The sequence below is a fragment of the Trachemys scripta genome, chromosome 12, assembly GCF_013100865.1.
Source record: "Trachemys scripta elegans isolate TJP31775 chromosome 12, CAS_Tse_1.0, whole genome shotgun sequence".
In the NCBI taxonomy this organism is placed as follows: domain Eukaryota; kingdom Metazoa; phylum Chordata; order Testudines; family Emydidae; genus Trachemys; species Trachemys scripta.
Window position 1 is genome coordinate 41,727,781 of NC_048309.1, and position 23,593 is coordinate 41,751,373.

The following is a 23,593-nucleotide window of genomic DNA, read 5'->3' on the forward strand; positions in this document are numbered from 1 at the left end:
AAAGATGTTCCACCTGTACCCCATCTTTTCCAAAAGGAGGTGAATTCACACCAAGCCCTTAGGGGTTTCAAAGGAGCCCTCTGGCAATTATGCAGCCATATCCCATGGACTTTCTGTGGGAGGTGAACCCCTCGCACCCTTCGGCACCTTTGCAAACCCCATCTTGGCCCCTTTGAAGTGAATGGGAGTCTTGCCATTGACTTCAGGGGGACCCAGATTTAACCCTGTGTATGTGTTGTGTGTATTATGGCAAACCCTATAGAGCAGGGCCCCATTGTGCTGGGCACAGCAGAGACGCACAGGGAGAGACAGTCCCCGCCCACAGAGCTTATGGACACAGGGCAGGACGGGGGACAGCCTGTAAGACCAGAAAGATCGTCTGTCGTATGCAGTAGGTCAGATGGGAGACCTGGCCTACTCTGAGTAATGAACACATGAAGGGAGGCCTCATATTTTGGAAGATAGAATTAAGGAGGTAAATGAATCATCAGGCTGAAAACAGCAAATTTGTGCTAAATAAGATACGTGACTAGGTCAGGAGGGTAAGAAGACAAAATGTCTGAGCCGGCTAAGATAAGAGGGAGAACACCCAGGGAACCATTTCTTAGTAACTAGATAACCAGGGACAAAATAACTTAGGAAACAAGAGGAAGTCAAAACATGGACAGTGAGTGCAAAGCAGGGCCGGCTCCAGGTTTTTTGCCGCCCCAAGCAAAAATAAAAAGCCGAAGTGCCACCGCCGAAGCAAAAAAAGGCTGGACTGCCGCCCCTTGAAAAGTGCCACCCCAAGCACATGCTTGGATCGCTGGTGCCTAGAGCTGGCCCTGGTGGACAGTGCATGCTGCACAGGGATTGGCTCCTGCAAAGTAACCGAGCCATCCAAATGCATGATGCAATGTGTAGTGAATGCAATGAGCTGTGTAATGTGGATAAGGGAGCGGGTTTCGGGGTAACTTTTGAGCTGCGATACCCAGCAGCCATCCCCCCTGCGTTTGAGTCGGATCAACCGTGCATAGCACTGCTGTGTGCCAAACAAAGAAACCTGAGTGACCAAGGCTGGAGTCAAACTAAGTTCTTGGGAAGCTGAGTGGAAAGAGATCTCGGAGGGAATCCCAACACCCAGACGAGGAGAGATTGAAGATGGGATTTTTATTGATGGAACAAGGCATCGAAACCCTATAGGCTTTCAAAGATACATGCCTATGTAATTTCCCAAGGGCTCAAACGGAGTCTATAAAGATGTCAGGAATTGTACCCCCATCTCTCGAGACAGTGCTGAGACTACTGCTTGTCACACTGACCGCTATTGTCTCAGGGTTTAAGGCCAGAAGGAACCATCCCATCCCATCCCATTACATTTCACCCACATGTCCCTAGATTAGACATTAGTTAGACCAAAGCATTTCAGTGTTCAGGAGACTCAACTAGGAGTCCCAGGCAGAGAACACCAGAGACCCAACTGCCACGGTGCCCAAGCCTCCTCCAGCAGCAGGAAATTCATGAGGTGAGATATGACCAGGTGATCTAAGCAGGCAAATGATCCCCACACTGCAGAGGAAGGCGAAAAACCTTGTGCTCCTGTTGGTTTGCATCGATTGTCTCTTATCTCGGACTTCTGTTTAAGCTTGGCAAAAAATGATTTTTATTTTTAATTTCAACGGATGCTTATTTTTAAGCAATGTTCTAGATTTTTATTGATTTCAATTTTCACGGTTGTGCAAAATTATGGGGTTAAAGCGCTGTTCTTTAAATGTGCACACAGTTGCGGGAAATGATGGGGTTGGTCACCCAAAGAGGGGGGGAAACAAAAATCATTTAATGACAGTAGATGCTGAGATTCAAAAAGTGAAAGCTTTATTGTTGTTCAAACACAAATTCTCAGCATCGCATGTCAAACTATACACAGGAAATACCCTTCAATCAAACTCTACTAAGTTTTCAAGCAGCCTTTTTCCTACTTGGCCTGTCTGTAAATTTCAGTTATCATCAGTGGAGATTTTTTCCGTCGGTTTTTGTGCCCGCTGTGAAATTGACATTTACCAATAACAATCGAATCCTTCCAAACCTCCTTACACTGCGACCTCTTTGGGGCGGCGGCTGTCTGTGATCTGTGTTTGTACAGCACCTTGCATAATGGAGTCCTGTCCCATGACTGGGGCTCCGAGGTGCCATGGTAACAGAAATAATAAATTAAGACCGTCTTTTTTCCCTCCTACCTTCTCCTCAAGCGGCTGCTATTGTTAGAGACAGATGGACCAGTGTAGAGGTCCCTTTCTGCGAACATTGCACTAGATGTCACTATATCTGGCAGAAAGTCCACCTCAGTGCTGAGTTAAGTTTTAGCTCTGGTGTTTAGCACCGTGGGGACAATATACCAGCACAGTGATGCGCTCCCATACAAAAACTTCCTGCAGGGTCTGAGCACAACCCATGTAGCGAGACAGCATGCCACTGCAGTTTATCAAATTCTGACGAAAGCAGGCCAGATGCCCTTGTGATAGAAATCAATGTTTTAACACCCTTGTTTAAGGGCTACCACAAACACGACTACTACTACCAATGCTTCGTTCCTGCCACAAGGCACTTTGTAAAGGAGGTCGTCATCATTATTCCCATTTCACAGATGGGGAAACTGAGGCATGAAAAAAGAAGCAATTTGGCCAAGGTCATCCAGAGCTGGGAACAGAATGCTAGTCTCCTGCTTCCTACTGCAATGATCTACCCAACAGGCTAAACTGTCTCCTTTCGAGAGGAGGCTTTCATTAACCCACCACTTGTTCATTTCGGCTGGGCTTGGCAAGAGGACCTAAGACAATGAGGCTTTATTTGTAAATTGACCAGAATAGCTATTCCAATATAATTTAGTTATTCAGAATAGCTCTCTGCTCAATTTCAGAATATTTCCTCTTCTCACACAGTCACTTTTACTCCATACTAGAGTACCCCCATGGAAGAGTTTTTCCAGAATAACAAATTACACCTGGAGAGCCAGGGCCGCCCGGGGGGGGAGGGGCAAGTGAGGCAATTTGCCCCAGGCCCCGGGCCCCGTAGGGGCCCCGCGAGCCCTGGCCCAGCGGCGGTCCCGGTCTTCGGCAGCATTTTGGTGGCTGGGGGGCCCTTCAGTCACTCCAGGTCTTCAGCAGCGGGTCCTTCACTGCTGCCGAAGACGCGGAGCGACTGAAGGGCCCCCTGCCACCGAAATGCTGCCGAAGACCCGGACCACCGCCGGGTGAGAACAGGTGCCACAGCCAGGCCTGGAATCGGGCCCCGCGCCCCTAAGAGGGCCCCGCAACGTCCCGAAGGCCCCTCCGCTGAAGTGCCACCAAAGGCACCGGCAGCCGATTGAGCTGCCGCTGAAGTCCCGGCACTGTCGTCGTCGGCAGCTCAATCATTGCCGCTGTCTTTGGCAGCATTTCGGCGGAGGGGCCTTCCTCCGCGGCAGCGACTGAGCTGCCACTGAAGACAGCGGCGGGACTTCGGCGGCAGCTCCTTCGAATCGGGCCCCGCGGTGCCTAAAGCCGGCCCTGGCCGCAGCTCCCCCGCTGTGCCCCAGGCCCCCTGAATCCTCTGGGCGGCCCTGTGGAGAGCTATTTCCAGTCCATTTCCGTGTAAAGACAAGCCCCTGGGCCCCCAACCCCCATGGGATTTTGAGCATCAAGCCTTGGGAAATCCCCACTCTCTGAGTACGCTCACCTCATTGTTACATATATTCTAGCAACATCTAGAAACTAGACGCAAAATTAAGGCTCCCCCGGTACTAGATATAGCAGACCTCCTAATAGATAGACCTTTCCCTCTTCTCCCCCATGCCAAAAAAGCTTACAGATTGCAATGGGCCTGCAACCCTTATAGAACCAGGAGTGAGGGAAAGAGAGCCGATTGGCTAGACAAACTGTCAATCATCCAGAGAGAATGGGCGGGACTTCCCCTCTCTGCAAAGGAGTCTGGGTAGGGCAGCCCTCAATAAACCCCCTGGCTCCTGCCCAGCTGGGGGCCAGATGGAGGAACCATCACCTGTTATAAGACATGGGGTCCTTTAGATGGGAACTAGAGCAAAGTTGTTGTTTGCAAAGATTGTCCGTCTGTCCAGCCTTCTCCTTCCCTGTGGTTTTGGTGCTGTTCTTTTTGCCGCTGGAGAAGCTGAAAGGCACCAGGGTGAAGAGACGCGTCTATTGATCCCATATCTCTGGAGCCCTCACCCAATGTCATAACCGAAAGCCCATCTTTTCTCACCGTCGCCGCCCGTTCCTTCAGCAGTGGAGAGCAGCCGCTGCTGGCGACAGGCTACTGAGCTTAGATGGGCCCTGGCAGCCGTATAAAGAGGGCAGCAGGTGCTGGCCTTTCCCGAACAGACTCCTCTTGTCCCTGAGCTAAGTTTTTGCTGCGGTGTTTATCACTGTGGAGGATACTATAGCAGCACAGTGATACGCTCCAGTGCAAAAACTCTCTTCACAGCACGAAGCAAAGCACCGACAGCCGGCCCCTCCCCACCCTCTCGATGGCTTAACAAGGTCTGGCCTAGGCAAACCAGCCAGCATGGTTTTATGGCTGTAGGAAATGTGCTTTATTCACCAGGTTCTCACATGAATCCATTGCTCGGGAGGCGGGTTTCCAAAGAGAGGTGGACACCCAACACCTGGTGAGTGCCTCATTCCCTTGGGATCCTTGTAAAAATGCTCACACGGGTGTGGTTATTTGTCCTCCAGAAGTACTGCCTGGGGCTGTCTGAGAGTGGGACTAGACAGAAAAATCAAAGGGTGGGAGAAAGGAGGGATCATCTTCTCTGATTGATGGATGTGGGGGAGGGAAATGACGGAGTTTTAAAGGAATTCTATAAAATACTTAAGTATTCAGTGGAGCAGAAACTGGATCCCTGGGTGACTTCACTAACCAACACAGCCTCTCTCTTGGGCTTGATGATAATTTAAGCATTTCATACAAAGTGGAACAACTTCAACAGAGGGAGATATACCCCGCAGCCCCAGCATACCCCACAACCTGGTGGGTAGGGCGCTGCCCTGGCAGGCCTGGCTGCAAGTCCCTGCGTGGCGTCAGGCAGAGTGGGCATTTGAACCCAGATCTCCCACATTCTGGGTGAATGCGCTAAGTTCTGGGTTTGGGGATGAAGGGGAGGGGGGGCACTTGGCAGCTGTGTTTTGTGGGGCCTGCCACGGTGGCAGTCTCTGAGTATGCCTCCCGGACGGGGCCCCACAGGCTAGATGGGCAGGAGAAGGCCCAGTTTGTATATCTTCCCCAGGTCTTTGGCATAACTGGGGTGTCAGGACAGAAGCAGGTTTGTCCATGTATCCCAGCGGCTCGGTAGGTGTCTAGGGGTACGTCCACACTGCTCTGTTAACCTCAGATGTGGACTTGAGCATCCCCCTGCATTGTAAATCTGGCCTTACAATGGCTGGACCCAGCTCACCCACACTGAGCTCCCACGTCCGGACGGTGCGACGCAGCCCTTGATTCGGGCCTGCGGCGCGAGCTACATCCAAACTGCGACGTGAGGGCGGACGCTGACTCCTGTTTGCTTCCCTCTGCGTTCACCTCCCGGGCAGCCAGCCGCAGAAATGCCCGGTTGAATTACGACCTCAGTTCCACGTCTGGTGAAAGGAAGTGACTAGGAGGGAACAGGGCAGGTGTTTCCTGCCAAGGCGGGAGGGATGTAACAGAGACGGATTTATCAATGGTGAAAGGAAACAAGCCTTAGTTAGTAGCAGTTAATAACCACAGAACCAGCAGAACCCTTCATATTTCACTTGTCTTATGGGGCTAACGAGCCCTCCAAAAACTGTCCATGCTGGGGGTATTTAACTGTGGGCTTCCACAAATGAGTGCTGCCTTAAATGTGACATCCACATAAGGAGTATATTACAAAATCCTCCCGCAGGAAGGCTAATTTGATTTTAAGTCTATATTAGACTGATTTTTCAATCTATCATTCCAACAAGTGCAAGTACTCCCCCATGCAAGCCTGTGTCTCACCCACCCCAGTCCCCTCATGTTACTTGGCCAGTTAAACCCAATCCTGAGCAGGGTTAGGACTGGAGCCCTGACTTCCAGCCCCAACTGCCTTAACCACTCGACCCCACTCCCCTCCCAGAGCCTGGGGTAGAACCTAGGAGTCCTGACTCTCAGCTCCAACTGTTCTAACCACTCGACCCCACTCCCCTCCCACAGCCTGGGGTAGAACCCAGGAGTCCTGGCTCCCAGCCCTCTAGACTCCTTTTCCAGAGCCACGAATAGAATGCAGGAGTCCTGACTCCCAGCAACTCCTGCACTAGCCCACTAGACCCACTCCCCACCCTGAGCCAGGGATAGAACCCAGGAGTCCTGACTCCTGCACCCCCCCCCATTCTAACCACTAGCCCCCCACTTCCCTCAGTTGGCAAAAAACGGCACCTAGGGTTCCTTTACTAGACAATAGAAAATGCTCCCTTCTCATCTGATGCGGTCTGAACTCAACATTACCGGGCATTATTTCAAGCCTAATACAAGATTCATAAGTGTGGCTGGGCCCATTATAATCGGATGGTTACACCAAATACCTGCTGCTCTCACGGGCCAGGGATGAGCGGCGGCGCAGAGCATGGAATGTTTATTACTGTTTGTATTGCACTAGCAGTGCGAGGCTACAGTTGAGGCCATGGGCCTGCTGTACTGGCAAGTAGCAAAAAACTCTCCTCGCTGTGAGGAGTTTGCAGTCTAAACAGACACGACAGACAAAGGAAGGGCCATTCCTATTTTGCATATGCAGAGCGGAGGCGCGGGGAGATGAAACAAGTTGTCTGCCACCACTCATGGAATCTCTGCCAGTGGGAGGCTGGTGCTGACCGCAAGGCCAACCTTGTGCTCCAGATGTGGTGCTCTGTGCTCCAGCAGGTGGCTCACCGATTGCAGCCTAGACCACAACACGGTTCCATCTCTTCTGAAGTGGTCGACCGAGCAGAAATGTTGGAGATCCACCATCCCAAACCGCTTCCTTCAGTACTGGCGTTCTTGCCATTTCATCCATCTGGCCTGATGCCCAGGTGGTGTATTAAACACCCACCTTGATAACGCTGCAGGTGTGCCGAATGTGGAGAAAAAGAAGAACAGAGGCAACACTGGAGAAACGACCACCCAGGTAAGAAAAAAATCAAAGTCAGCCTAGATGTTAGGGGGATGGGCCACCTAAAACACCCTAGGAACACAGAAGTAAAGTATTGGGGACAGGGGAAGAAAGGACCAAACTGCACCAGAAGAGGGTTGGAGGAGCCATTCTCCAAGACTGATGGACACCAGGTGCTTTAGAAGAACCTGTGTAGTTTTGTTTTTGTGGTTTAATCGTATTGAACTCCGAGCCCGGAAAAGGACATATAGCTGTGAGATCCACTATTGTGCTGCATACAAATTGTTTTCTCTGAACCCTTTTAAATTGGCTGCCTTTCAATTCAGTATGAGAGACATCACCTGCCATGCTACAGAGACCCTTTCAGGCAAAACCTTAGCTCCATAGATTCCTTGCCGGGAGGAACCGTTGTGATCATTGAGTGGGACCCTCAGCACAACACAGGCCAGAACTTGCCTGAATTAATTCCAATGTTTAGTTGACCCCAAAATAAATGTTGTTGTTTTTTTTCCATTTTGTTGAGGAAAGTCAAAACAGCGTCACTTCAGGTCAACCCCCAAACAGATTTTTCCGTTCAGCCGCTGAACCAAACAAATCAATTATTTCCCCAGCTCTCGTCTGGTATTCCGAAAATGTGTCCCGGGGAGATTAACTGAGTCGTCTGCAGCAGACAAGGAATCTCTGCCCAGGGGAGGAATTGAATCTACAACTTTGGTGGAAATTCAATATTTTGTACAAGCGATTTAGTGTGGGTGGAGGAGGTGCATTTCCAGCCTTGGAGCTAGATTTGATGCTCATGTTTATAACGAGGAGGGCAGAGAGGTGGCTGGAGTTTTTGTCGTGGCGTTCATCACGGTGTGGGCTGGGGGGGGCTCACAGTGATGCAGCGCAGTATTAAAACCTGTGCACGGGGACTAGGAAACATTCAGAGCCTGAACAAGAACACAAGCCAGGCTTATGAATAGCAACCAAGTGCCTACTGTGCCTGCTGCAGACTGCAGTGAGGCGAGGATTCCCCTTCTGAATGCATGCTGCAAATAGCACTGCATTGTCATTCTCCCACCAGACAAAGCTTGCGAAGAGCAAAGATAATCCAGAGGCTAAGGGCAGTGGGTTAGGACTGAAGATCTGAATCTATTCCCAGCTTTGCTTCAGAGTCCCTGGGTGACAGGCTTCCCTTCCCCATGCCTCAGTCCATCATTAAAATAAGAAATTATCGTCATCTATGGTGGTAGCACTCAGGGACCCCGGTCAGAACCCCATAGTGCTACCCACTGTATCCACACCAAACAAAACTGGTTCCCCGACCGTCAGCGCTTACCCTGTAAGTATGGGACTGATCCAAGAGATGAAGAAAGCACAAAGTATCACTGAGATGATGGTTGATGGACAATAAATGAAGATGGACATAACAAAAGCTTTGTTCAATGACTACACACAGTCTCTGCCTACCTAACCGATCAATGGTGACCAATAATTGATGGTTGATAAATGAAGATTGATAATGGATTATATCTAAGTAATGATCAGTGTTGATAATTGTATATTGATAAGTGATGATAGGTTGATAAATGACAGGTAATTATTGCACTTTGGTGACAGGTTGATAATTGACGGTTGATAGTTTGAAACTGATAAGCAGTTATTGATTGTTAATTAGAGATTGCTGCTTGATAGTTAATTGGGGATTAGTTGATTGGTCAATAATTGATGGTTGAGGCTTTAAACCTGATTATTGCTAACTGGAGGCTTTAAATTGATTATTGATAATTGATGGATAATTGATACTTGATTTGTGGATAATTCGTCATTGATAGCTTGCACTAACAGTACAGGCACCTTCCTGTGGCAGGGTGGATATTCTGTATTTCCAGCGATACACTGGTTTTTATTTTCCTTATTAGAGCAAGGTGGTTTGACGAGCCAGAAGGGGCTGAAGTTTTTGATGTGGTTTCAATCATTGTGGGTGGGGGGAGCACAGTGACTCATTCTTATACAAAAACCTGCTGCGGGCGAGAGGGAAACCCTCATAGCCTGAGCGGTAAATGCAAGCCACAGCGGTGAGCGGGGCCCGAGCCTGCTTGACACAGAGCCAGGGACTGTGGGACGGGGTGAACCCTCCACCCAGCTGGTGAGCCGGTCCAAGAGATTTGGTTGGGATTTTCAGCAAGGTCTAAGAGAGTTCAGCTGAGTCCCTCAGACGTCCCTCAGACGTATCTAGTCTCCCAACTTCCTCTGATTTAGTAGACTCTGAGCCTTAGTGACTTTCATCAACGGGAATAACATAAGAACGGCCGTACCGGGTCAGACCAAAGGTCCATCTAGCCCAGTATCCTGTCTACCAACAGTGGCCAATGCCAGGTGCCCCAGAGGGAGTGAACCTAACAGGCAATGATCAAGTGATCTCTCTCCTGCCATCCATCTCCACCTTCTGACAAACAGAGGCTAGGGACACCATTCCTTACCCATCCTGGCTAATAGCCATTAATGGACTTAACCACCATGAATTTATCCAGTTCTCTTTTAAACGCTGTTATAGTCCTAGCCTTCACAACCTCCTCAGGCAAGGAGTTCCACAGATTGACTGTGCGCTGTGTGAAGAAGAACTTCCTTTTATTTGTTTTAAACCTGTTGCCTATTAATTTCATTTGGTGACCCCTAGTTCTTGTATTATGGGAATAAGTAAATAACTTTTCCTTATCCACTTTCTCCACATCACTCATGATTTTATAGACCTCTATCATATCCCCCTTAGTCTCCTCTTTTCCAAGCTGAAGAGTCCTAGCCTCTTTAATCTCTCCTCATATGGGACCCGTTCCAAACCCCTAATCATTTTAGTTGCCCTTCTCTGAACCTTTTCTAATGCCAGTATATCTTTTTTGAGATGAGAAGACCACATCTGTACACAGTATTCAAGATGTGGGTGTACCATGGATTTATATAAGGGCAATAATATATTCTCAGTCTTATTCTCCATTCCCTTTTTAATTATTCCTAACCTCCTGTTTGCTTTTTGGACCACCTCTGCACACTGTGTGGACATCTTCAGAGAACTATCCACAATGACTCCAAGATCTTTTTCCTGACTTGTTGTAGCTAAATTAGCCCCCATCATATTGTCTGTATAGTTGGGGTTATTTTTTCCAAAGTGAAATGTAATGGGTGTTCGATGCCTCACTCTCCCAGGTTTCTTTGAAAAGCTCAGCCTAAAACCTATGAGCTCAGAGGGCCAGATAGATCACAGCATTTTAAATTTTCAAAAGCACATAGGCCCCATTGAAATTAATCCCTTGGCCAGATCCCCTACTGGCATAAATTGGTCTTTAAAAATTTGGGCCAGAGAGTCCAGATTCTCCAGTTATAACAAAGCTCTCTATCTATCTATCTATCTATCTATCTATCTAGCCCCATGCACCCCCATATAGCCATATCCATCGACCACCATCTATCTCCATCCATCTATCCCCATACACACCCGTCTATCTATATCTGTCCATCCCCATCTATCCCGATACACACCCATCCCTCCATCTATCCCCATACACACCCATACCTCAATCCATCCCCATACACACCCACCCTCCATCCATCCATCCCCATACACACCCATCATCCCTCCCCATTCACCCCTCATCCAGCCAGCCAGCCCCATACACACCCATCCCTCCATCCCTTCCCCATACACACCCATCCCTATATCCAGCCCCATACACTCCCATCCTTCCATCCATTCCCCATGTACACCCATCCCTATATCCAGCCCCATACACACCCATCATCCCTCCAGACAACCCTATACACCCCCATCCCTCCAGCCATCCAGCCCCATACGCCCCCATCCCTCCAACCATCCAGCCCCGTACAAACCCATCTATCTATATCTGTCAATCCCCATCTATCCTGATACACACCATTCCTCCATCTATCCCCACACACACCCATCCCTACCCATTCTCACCCATCATCCCTCCATCTATCCCCATACAGCCCCATCATCCCTCCCTCCATCCATCCCACATACAAACCCATCCCTCCATCCCTCCATCCATCCCACATACACACCCATCCCTCCATCCATCCACCTACACACCCATCCCTCCCCATACACCCCCATCATCCCTCCATCCATCCATCCCACATACAAACCCATCCCTCCATCCCTCCATCCATCCACCTACACACCCATCCCTCCATCCAGCGGCATACACACCCATCCCTCCATCCCTCCATCCATCCCACATACAAACCCATCTCTCCATCCATCCACCTACACCCCCATCCCTCCCCATACACACCCATGCAGAGGCCTCAGTGTAACCAGACAGGAGGGGCGGGGGTTTCAGGTGCCACAAGCAGGGCAGCTTGACCCCGCACCCTTCCTGCAAAAAGTCTGAGAATTGCTGATGTGTGTACTGTAAAAAACCAAGACGTCTGTTTCTGTGTGCCCCCGGGAATGTCTGTCAGGGCCCAAAGCCATAAACACTCTAAAAAATATATCTCTGGTTAATTGACAATCATGAGGTGTCTGACCTTTTAACCCTGCTTGCTTAGCAAGTTTTCTTTAAAAAAATCCATCATTGTGTTACTAATGTGTAAATCAGGGGGGAAAGTTTGAGGTAATTGGACTTCTCAGAAGAGGCTCTTCAGGGACGCTCCCTCTGGACGCATCTTCGGGTCCCCACCGGCAGACGGAAGTCTGGCTAGCTGAAGCCTGTCGCGGTGCCACTCGAAAGCCACGCTCAGCTTCGGTAATTATCGAGGGTTGGGGGTGTTTCACTAACCTCTTGCCGACGTGTGTAAGTGCTTAAGATTAAGTAAAGTTTAGCTTTCAGTGAAAGTACTCGTGTGTTGTCCTGTTTGTGCCGGCCATCTGTGGGTCGGACGGCCGTGTCTCCCTTAATTTATTTCCTAACACCACCTCGCACAGAGTAAACGTTACCAAAAGCTTTGGGTTAAAAAAACCCGGGTAACAGGGGGAACACCCGCCACCCCCATGTTCATCTTTATAAAATGACTGTGTGTATCCAATGCAAAGTTTGTCATGTCGGGTGTCTTCGGAAGGCTCATGATGCAGTGAGCATGGTTGCTATAGTGATGTTATAGTAATTGTTACAGTGATGTTATAGTAATGTTGTAGGTTATAATTTCATGTGTATAGTTTGAGGCTGAAAATGTATCCTCATGGCTTAAAGCAAGCCCATGCAAAAACTCTCCAGGAGCAGAGGGGCAGTTCACACCTCATCAGGGCATGGATGGGACAAACCCAGCCCAGCCTCATGGGAACAATGGACACTGGCTTAGGCAGCAACAAAAGAATCTGTTAGACCCTCAAGGGAGTCGCCCCCTTCCTTTGGGCAGTTTGGGACTGCGATGAGGTAATGCTCACCTGACTCTGAAGGGGGTTCGGGGGCGGGGCAAAACCAAGAGGAAAGAAAGGACATGATAAAAGGGAGAGACATTTTGCCAGGCTCTTCCTCTCTCTTCCACCTCCACCTACAGACACCACCACCACCAATCCACTGAAGCGCTGCAGAAGAGCAGCCAGCCTGTGGTGAGAAGCATCTCAGTTTGTGAGGACACTGAAAGTGTTAAGATCAGTTTAGAATGAGTTTTGCTTTTATTTCATTTGACCAAATCTGACTTGTTGTGCTTTGACTTATGATCAGTTAAAATCTGTTTTTTGTAGTTAATAAATCAGTTTGTTTGTTCTACCTGAAGCAGTGCGTTTGGTTTGCAGTGTGTCAGAGACTCCCCTTGGGAGAACAAGCCTGGTACATATCAATTTCTTTGTTAAATTGACGAACTCATATAAGCTTGCAGAGCCCAGCAGGCATAACTGGACACTGCAAGACGGAGGTTCCCAGGGTTGTGTCTGGGGCCGGAGATATTGGCTAGTGTCGTTCAGTTGCACAACCCAAGGAGCAGCTTACATGCCAGAGGCTGTGTGTGAACAGCCCAGGAGTGGGGGTTCTCACAGCAGAGCAGGGTCAGGCTGGCTCCCAGAGTCAAGGATTGGAATGACCTAGCAGATCACTGGTCTAGATAACACCAGAGGGGAACGTCACATACACCCATCCCTCCATCCAGCCCCAGACACCCCTCCCACTATCCATCCAGCCCCATACACATCCATTCCTCCATACATCCAGCCCCATACACACTCATCCATCCATCCATCCCCATACACACCCATACCTCCATCCATCCCTCTACACACTCATACCTCCATCCACCATCCCCATACACACCCCTCCATCCATCCATCCCCCATACACACCCATCCATCCATCCTCGTACACACCCATCATCTCTCCATGCAGCCCCATACACCCCCATCCCTCCATCCATCCCCCTACACACCCATCATCCCTCCATCCATCCATCCCCATACACACCCATCCCTCCTTCCAGCCCCATACATCTATCTTTTTTTAAAGTAACCCACGGGAGTGAGGATCCCAAATTCGATTTAAAAAAAAGTTGGATTACTTTGTAATTTGGTCCCATTAGTGTGGTCTAGCAGAGAGGGCACCAGTCCAGGAGACCTGGTTTCTATTCCCCTCTGCCCATGGGCAGGATAATTTCCCTCTCTGTCTCTCACTTCCCTCAGCTGAAATCAGATCCTTATAGCACCTGCCTCTCACAAAGGGAACAGAGCAGTGGGCGTCAGTAGAACGGGTGCTGAGCTGAGAAGCTGCAGAACTGGTTTCTCTTCCCATCTCCACCCTTGGCTCCCTCTTTGTGCCTCAGCTTCTCCATCCGCAAAATAAATGTCATGATATTGGTCTTTTCTTTTCTTTTCTTTTCTTTTCTTTTCTTTTCTTTTCTCAAAGCACTTTGGCCCAGACTGTTAAAGGTATTTGGGCCCCCAAAGGAGCAGATAGGTGCCTAGTGGGATTGAAATCAACAGAAGTTAATCTCCTAGATATTTCTCAACATCCCACTAGGCAATTATCTGCACCCTTAGGCACATAAATATCTTTATACCTGTACTTTACATCCAGAGGTCTCAGAAGGCCAGATTTCCAAGAGATATTGCTGATTTCTTCTCCAAAGCCTTTAGCTGGTCTGTCTTGACTTAGGACCAGGTTTACATGAAATCAATAGGAGTTAGGTGCTTTGCTGAGACCCCACTATGTTTGTAAACCCCACTATGTGCCTAACTGCATCTTTAGACATCGTAATAGCTTTGTAAATCTAGCTGTACTTTCCTCTAGAGAAAGTAAAGAAGTGTTATTTACTCCTTCTCATAGCACAAGAACTAGGGGTCACCCAATGAAATTAACAGGCAGCAGGCTTAAAACAAACAAAAGGAAGTATTTCTTCACACAACGCACAGTCAACCTGTGGAACTCTTTGCCAGAGGATGTTGTGAAGGCCAAGACTATAACAGGATTCAAAAAAGAACTAGATAAATTCATGGAGGATAGGGCCATCAATGGCTATTAGCCAGGGATGGGCAGGAATGGTGTCCTAGCCTCTGTTTGCCAGAAGCTGGGAATGGGCAACAGGGGATGGATCACTTGATGATTACCTGTTCTGGTCATTCCCTCTGGGGCACCTGACACTGGCCACTGTCAGGAGACAGGATACTGGGCTAGGTGGACCTTTGGTCTGACCCAGTATGGCCGTTCTTATGTTCTTTTTTTTTTTTCCCCAAATCACAACCCAAAATATTTCAAAGCGATCTGGGGGAATTAGGCACCTGGGGCCAGATCTTGAAAGAGAGGCCCCCAGGGCTTAGATCTTCAAAGGTACTTAGGCACCTAACTCCCATTGATTTCAGATGTCTATGGAGCAATGCTGATATATACCCATTGAACATTTAGCCTTTAAACATCCCGCATAATGGTTTGTGTTTCTGTCTGTCTGGAGGCCTGTGGGTCGCTCTTGGAGTGTGTATCTGGCCCTACAGGCCTTGCAGGGGACAAATAAGGACAGGACAGGACTGGATTCCTCTCCTCAGTCACAACGACAATTCCAGCCAGCACTAGATTCTAAAACCAGGATGTGGGTTTTTCTAGCCAACTGTAATGAACCATGTATGTTGCCAAGGAGTAGAACCTGCCCAGGGCACAAACACCCGGGCCCCTCGTCTCAGGAAGTCTCAGGAAGGAAATGTTGACTGTTGCTTTAAAAAATAAAATCCCTTGACTTCCAGCTGTGGCCTCTGCTTCAGATAATCTGCAGCTGTGCTGAGAAGCGGGAACTACTGTATCCTCAGTCCTTAAAGGCTGGGGATTTTAATGGAGTGTTTGTGTTGATGGCAAGTATTGTCATTGGATTCATCCATGTTCTTTCGGAGACCAGACAAAGGGTCTGTCTGTTTGTCTGTCTGTCTATCCCAGGGATCGGCAACCTTTGGCACGCGATTCGCCAGGGTAAGCACCCTGGCAGGCCAGGCTGGTTTGGTTACCTGCCGTGTCTGCAGGTTCGGCCGATCGCGGCTCCCACTGGCCGCAGTTCGCCGCTCCAGGCCAATGGGGGTGGTGGGAAGCGGCGGCCAGCACATACTTCGGCCCGCGCCGCTTCCCACTGCCCCCATTTCCTGGAGCAGCGAACCGCAGCCAGTGGGAGCCGTGATCGCCCGAACCTGCGGACGCGGCAAGTAAACAAACCGGCCTGGCCAGCCAGGGTGCTTACCCTGGCAAACCGCGTGCCAAAGGTTGCCGATCCCTGGTCTATCCCCATGCATCCCTTGTATCTATCCCTCATTGCCACGGTACTGAACACATCTTACATAGAACTTTTTATTAACTCATTATCTGTGGAGATTGGTTCACCGAGAGGGTCATTTTTGAACATACCTCCATGAATTGGCTTTCCCCAGAGATGCGTGCACATGAGTTGCAATATGTTACTGGGCTGCAACTGAGTACCAAGGACCAGGGACAGCAGTTGCAGAGCCAGCAGGTAAATTCAGGCTAATTTTCCTCTGTATCTGGTCGTTACCATTCCTTACTTCAAAGTGCTTTGATTGTTTCTTTATTCTCACTCAGGACTATCACCCTGATTGACTAAACTGGGAAATTGTCCAACTTCCTGGCAGATTTTGAGGCCTCTTGTTGTTGCTGGGGAGGAAAGATTTTATTTAAAACGTCTGAAGTTGAACAAAAGCAAAGACGATGTAACGGCTCTGGGCGGATTCCTGAGGACAATGGGATTACTACAGTGGGCTGACGTTCAGCGAGCAGCTCGCCATGGTTCTGAGCTCACTCTGCACTCAGCGTGAGAGCTGTAATTCTGTGGAGAATTCGCTGCGTCACATGTCACGGTGGTGTTGAGATCTTGGTTTAAGGGTGAAGCAAAGCCCGCCAGGGACTCTTGCACTGAACTTCCATGTTCTCAGCACCATGGCCCTCAAACAGGTATAAACTGGCTGTGAATCGATTTAGGCTGGAAATTAGAAGCAGATTTCTAAGCTTCAGAGCTGGGGGGTCTGGAACCGCCTCCCCATAGAAGTAGTGGGGGGAAAACAACCTGACTCATTTTAAGATGGAGCTTGATAAGTGTCACTGGGGTTCCGTGCTGTCTGCAGTAGCAGGAGACTGGTTCAGTGACCCAGAGGTCCCATTCAGTCTTTGGCTCCTAAAGAATCACTGGGTTTATTTGGAGGGGGAGCGAGGGAATGGGTAGGCAATTCACTTCTGAATGATACTGTCACATAGAGAGACAGAGGAACACACAGAGAGAATAACTCCTCCTAGCTAATAAATCTGAACATAAGAGCGGCCATACTGGGTCAGACCAAAGGTCCATCTATCCCAGTATCCTGTCTACCGACAGTGGCCAATGCCAGGTGCCCCAGAGGGAATGAACAGAACAGGGAATCATCAAGTGATCCATCCCCTGTCGCCCATTCCCAGCCTCTGGCAAAATCCTGTCCCCATTGGAGTCACTGGAGACTTTTCCATTGACCTTCACTGGTGCCAGAATTCTGCTCGCTAATAGCAGGAACGTCACCTGAAACTAGAGTGGGAACGGGAGTCAGACCGGGTTTTTGTTTGACCTGGCTAGGAAGACATACAAATGTGCTGGTACGAGCTGGACTACTGGGGCCAAGGCACCATGGTGACTGTAACAACAGGTACGTTATGTGGATTCTTCTGTCCTTTCTATAGATTTTTATTTCCCAAGAATTTTCTGTAGGAAGCTAAGAAGGTATTTTGGGTTTATCCGCACCCAGGCAGCTGCGATCAGAGTGACTGGGGCTGAGGAAGCATGGCCAAAAAAACCATAAATATATAACTGAGGATAGATGCTGTGGGGGCAAACTGAGGCATGGCATGATGAACGTTGAGATTATGAAAACTTCTTCAGAGCGATGAAATTCACTGGGAGCGAGGCACCGACTCCCTCAGCCACCTTTGAAAATCCCAGCCGCATTAATGTAAATGTTAATTATATTATTAATCCCAGCCACAGTACGTAATTAAGGCCAAATCCAGTGCCAGGGGAAAGACCGCCATTGACTTCAAAGGGGACTAGATCAGGCCCCTAAAAGAGTCTTTTTGTAAGGCGTGAATAGCGAGTAGAAGGACTGTGATAACTGGGCTATGGATTACTGGGGACAAGGGACGTTGGTCACAGTCAGCTCAGGTAAGGAGAGACTTGTTACTTTACTGTCTTTTCTTTTTTAATCTCTAAACTCGAGGAATGTACTTTCCTCCCTGGTAAATTCTAAGCCCGATCTCTCTCTGCTGGGGTGTGACTTATAACCAGATCGTATTCTGTAGTGATCTTCTCAGGGGATAGGAATCCTGAAATTTACTCTGACCACAGCAAACTGTAGAATCTCTGCTCCCAAATCCCCATGTAAACCAGAAAAGAGGGCAGGTAGCAAAGGGAAGCTTTCTGTGCAGAGGTAAGGGGCAGATACATCAGTGTGAGAGCTATGGTGTATTCGATTATTGGGGGCAAGGAACCCTGGTCACCGTCACTTCTGGTAAGTAATAAATTGTAGAAACCTCAGTATTTAGATGTGTATAAGGAATGCCACAATGGTTGTACGAATATCTCAGCCGAACAGAGACCAGCTAGATTTTTAACTGGTTACTATAATCTCCGGTAGGCAGAGTTTAAGGTGGGGAAGGGGATTTTTGGTCCCCGTAAATGGAGTTCTCCTTGAAAGGATAAGTGGGGTATTACACACCTAGTGGAAGGGAACTGGTCATTGTAATTACTATGGCAACTTCGACTACTGGGGACAAGGGACCCTGGTCAAGGTCACATCAGGTAAATTACTAACGTTTTCCTGTCCTGATTTAAATTAGATCCACTGTTGGGACTAGAGCCACAGCTAGAGTTAATCGGCATAACCCCATTCAAACCAATGGAGCTACGCCGGTTTACACGAGCCTTGGAAGGGCGGTGGTGGTATCAGATTTTGATGGGCTTAAGAGTACATTTCACCCTGCAGTAGGTCTATGCACCATCAAATTCTCTAATTTGGAGGGCTAAATTGAGGTGAATAGAGCGGTGCGGTATTTGTAGAGACTCGTTAAGGCATTCTATTGCTGTGTTACTATGACTACGCTTTCGAGTACTGGGGACAAGGGACGCTGGTGACAGTCACCTCAGGTAAATTTCTAACCTTTATTCAACGCCTCATAGTCGTAGCCGGTTAAATTTTGCACGGTCAGAATTTTGCTGTGCCCCGACTGAGTGTATTTGTACAGAGACAATAGGACAACACTTTACTGTGCTATAGCTGGGCAGCTTTTGACTACTGGGGACAAGGAACTCTTGTGACCGTCACCTCAGGTAAATTTCTAACCTTTATTCCAGTCCTCACAGTAGCAGGTTAAATTTTGCGGAGACAGAATTTTGCCTTGGCCTTGACCAAGCGTATTTGTGCAGAGTTGCTAGGGCAATAGATTACTGTGCTCCGGCTGGGCTTTTGACTACTGGGGACAAGGGACTCTTGTCACGGTCACCTCAGGTAACCAACATTTTGCCTTATTTTGGAATCATGTATTTTCTTTTTGTTCCTAACCTTTTATCCTGTCTTGCCAGTCTTGCGTACGTTGACTAATCCTAAAGGGGCAGTGAAAGACTGTCCCTGGCTTGCATTATGTAGCTCAAACTATCTGGTGCCTTCTAGCCTTGAAATCTATCAATGGCTGATTTTAGCGAGAGCTGGATCAAGGCACAAATCTTTAAAAGAAGTCTTGCTAATGTTTTGCCACTCTGGGAGAGTAATTTTTGTACAGTGGAAAATAGGGAAGGGAAATGATGTGTTACCCACTCGATTACTGGGGCCAAGGGACCATGGTGACCGTCACGTCAGGTAAAGATAGAAACCTCTAAAAATTCTTCTCTCCTCCAAGTAACTTGTAAGTGTCTAAAGATAATTGGGGTGTGGGAAATTTAGTTATTGGAATCTATTTTTAAAGTTAGTTCAAACTTGATTAAAGAAGCAATGTCAAGATGACATTGATCATAACAGCAGGAAAAATTATAGGTAGACAAATCAGTATTTGTACAAGGGAAGAGGCAGACGTATCTGTGTGTAACTGGTATTTCGAGTACTGGGGTCAAGGAACTATGGTCACCGTCACTTCAGGTAAATATTTTCAATCCTAAATTGCCATACCTGTTTAAATTAATCTCTTAAAGCTGATCACGAATGTCCCCTCTTCCAAATGTGCAAGATTACGTCTTTGTATGAGAAGGTTCCTGTGAAATTCCAAGAGTTAGAATAATTGGGTGGGTGGGTAGGTTATTTTAGAGTTTCAAAGATAAATAGCACTTTAATTCCCTTTTAGCAGGTTATACAGCTCAGTCTAATGGTTGGGAAACTGTCAATTTGACAGGTCCTCTTCCAGGATAAAAATATGGTAGCAAAAAAGTATGACTGAGATTTTCAAAGCTGCATAAGTGATTAAAGTTGGGAAATGGATGTCCTAATTGCCTCTGTGGCATTGAAAGTCTCACCCTAAATTTTGTACTGAAAAATGGCAGTACAAAAATCTAGATGGAAAACCTTGAAGTAACCTCAGGTTTGGCATCCAAAAATCACCTGTCACTTTTGAAAATCTCCCCGAAACATGAGGATAGGTTCTTGTGCACGTAGAATATCATCATGTGTCATTGTGACTACTATACTTACTTCGATTACTGGGGACAAGGTACCATGGTGACCATCAGTTCAGGTAAATACAATTTCTAAATATCCTAGAGTATGAAATCTAGAAATAATTTCTGGAAGTAAATCACCGGGATATTTTTTTTTCTTTAGAGTAGATCAATTCAGATAAAATCAACCCACAGGTAAAGAATATGGAGGCATTAAAATAGTATCTAGTATCATGTAGAAATAGTTAAAATGTGATAAAATTGGAATTAAATATAAAGGGGTGACTAGAGATGGAGTGCAGTCATTTGGAGTCTTTCTGCTGGCTTTGAACATGCCCCAGAAGACAGAAGGCTTTTAGTGCTAGAGAACTCAACAAAAATCTCTTTGTGTAATGCGTACTTTGATTACTGGGGCCAAGGAACTGCAGTCACTGTCACATCAGGTACTTGTAACTTTTAATCTTTCCTTTCCTCTCTTCCAAACTTAATGAGGCAAAAGAACTGAAATTAGAGTGACTCTCAATTTTCATAAGTTTGAAAAGTGGATTTTGTTCCAAAGTGTATCAGAGTTAGAATAATTGTAGAGTGAAGACTATAATTATGGGGTGAGGATCAAAATGATTAGTGGTATGATAGGGTTAAAATGACCATTAGAAAAAATAACTAATTGAAATAATTAGAAAATGTGAATGGGTTTTTGTGCGACCCTGACAAGAGATTTGAGCAATGTGATTACTACAGCTTTGACTACTGGGGTCAAGGAACCACGGTCACTGTAACAGCAGGTAAAAATTTCTAATCATTTCAATCTCCAAAATGTGTGCATGAAAGTTCTAGTGAATTAACAAATCTTGAGTTTGATCGAAAGCCGACTGTAATCAAGGGAAAGATTCCCATTGACTTCCCACTGAGTTGGCTCTGGATCAGACCAAGAAAAAAAGAATTTGCACTTTATTTGACTCTGTAGCTTGATTCAGTATTAGATTAGATGAAATTTCATAGATTGCAGTGACTATAATTCACTGTTAGGCAAAATTAGACTCAAGGCAGTGATCATAAATAAGAATAAATGGTCAAACATTTATAGTCACTAAAAAAAATTAGATTCTTTGTATACTATTAAGAATCTGGAGGTAATTATAAGGGCAACTGAGGGAAAATCCAAGATAAATAGTTATAATCAGAAAACTGAGATGAAAGACAACTTGCCAGACTAGAAATGTTGGTATATCGGGGGTGGCCCATTAAGGGTAGAAGTCTATCTAAATTAACATCTCTGTGGCTAAAACTAAAATCAAAGTAGTAGGCGGTTTTTGTGCAAACGGCACAATCAATTTTAGCAGCGTGACTATTATGATGCCTTGGATTACTGGGGACAAGGGACTATGGTCACCGTCACTTCAGGTAAAAATTTCCTCCTCTTTTTCAATCCCTATTACCTCTAACTGGTTAAATTGATTAATCTTATAGAATGATCGAATTTTGAGACTCACGAGTAACTCCCCACCCCCAAGTCTTCAGGGGTTTTTTTGTAGGGGACAAGGCAATGAAGGCAGAAATGAACCTGAAATAATAGCTAGTATAAAAGGGGATTAAATAAATAATGTGAATAAATGACGGAGGCTGGGCTGGGAAAGTCAGTGAGTTTTAGCCACCTAGGCCATGAGTTAGAACCACTGTGACTACAATGCTTTTGACTACTGGGGACAAGGAACAATGGTGACCGTTTCCAGCGGTAAGTTAGCTCCTCATTTTCATGTGTAGTATTAAGTTGCTGGTTAAAACAGTATTCTCCTTAGGAGGTTGCATTTTTTCAAACCCGGAGGTTAGGCGCTGCAGAGTTTCTTAAACATCAGTTTAAATTCTGTGTAGACCTGTCCCTCCCTTAGCGAAGTGGCTTCGTTATAAAACAGAATATAACCTTCAAAAGTTCTAGCGGATGGTAGAGCCTGACCCTAGAGCCTTTGAAGTAATTGGCAAAATGTCCACTGATTTCAACCAAACCAGGATTTCTCTTGGTACCAAGATTCTAATGAACTCTGAGGTTATTGCTTAGGTTAACAGAATAACTGTCTTTCCGTGTATAACCAATTCGAGTACTGGGGTCAAGGGACCCTGGTGACAGTAACATCAGGTAAATTCCAAGCTCTACTATTTCTCTTCTGTCTTGTGGTCTAGGCTGTAATTAACAGTCTTCTTGATTTATGAGGGTCTTTTATTTTTCATTTTAAAAAGAGCTCTTTAAAATGTGGTTAGAGCCACAATAGGGGCTGGAAATTTTTCTAGCTCCAAATTTACAAGGGCACTTCTAAAAGACTTAAAGAGTTTGGGTTTTTTAACTTATGCCAGGGTTGGGTGAGTTTAGGTTTTTGTACGCTGTCTAATGGAGACTCTAGCAATGTGATTACTTTGACTACTGGGGTCAAGGGACCATGGTCACCGTCACTACAGGTATGATTTTTATTCCTATTGAAACTGTTATTTTTTAATTTGAGATTTTTTTTAAAAATGAGGTTCGGGGGTATCTTTGACCAGCATAGCTTTTCCCGTTGTCAGTTCCTTTGGGGGGCTATTCGCAGCGATATAGAGGGACAAAGTACTAATCCAATCCTCACCTTCCCCCTTAAAATGGGTTTCATTCTTTGGGTCTGGTCTTAAAGTCATTGTTTGGGGGGAAGTTTATGTACAGCCAGAGGTGACTATTTTATTTCTGTGGGCTTCGCTTACTGGGGACAAGGGACTCTGGTGACTGTGACAACAGGTGAGGGGTTTTTTTATAGTGTTTTATTACTTAGATATCAATCGGCGATCTCGAAAACATGCCGTCTGAGGCAGCATAGAAAATGCATTGGTTCTGTTTTGTTGGCCGGGGAACAGAGTCTAAACTTTAACTCTGAATTAAATTAAAAAGAATCTGGGGTAGGGGACGAATGGGCAAGTAGAAAATGATTTGACAGAGAAAACTTGATAGAATTGATAGATAGACTTGAAATTCATTGCATCTGAATCTTTAAGTGGCTAAATATCTCTGTGAACCTGGCCCTTGACCAAGCTATTTATCTATCTGATGAGGACAAGAGGATAAAATTATAACATGAGAAGGTGTTTTTAAAAAAGAACAGATCAAAATTTTTTAGACTGAATCAAAAATGTTTCTAATTTGTTACTTTCGGCAGATGTAGATGTTTCTCCAGTTCAGTAAATCATAAACTCATTTTAAAAAAACAGGTCCCTAATCCTATTAATCTCAGTTAGTTAATTAATTGTCTGGGCAAGGTTATTGTAAAACTCCAGCATAGACATGTCCCAGTGTGATAACTGGTTTGACTACTGGGGACAAGGAACTATGGTCACCGTCACATCAGGTAAAAAATAATCTTTCTTTTGTAACAATTTCAGTCA

The 23,593-nt window shown here is 46.7% G+C and overlaps 1 protein-coding gene across 1 annotated transcript in view; it reads left to right on the forward strand.

The window, feature by feature from the left end:
• Positions 1-23,593, forward strand: part of LOC117885520 — a 297,171-nt gene that overhangs the window by 210,764 nt on the left and 62,814 nt on the right. Inside the window, exon 3 of the mRNA XM_034786791.1 lies at positions 23,506-23,556. Coding sequence (XP_034642682.1) covers positions 23,506-23,556 — 51 coding nt within the window. The remainder of the gene's footprint in view (positions 1-23,505; positions 23,557-23,593) is intronic.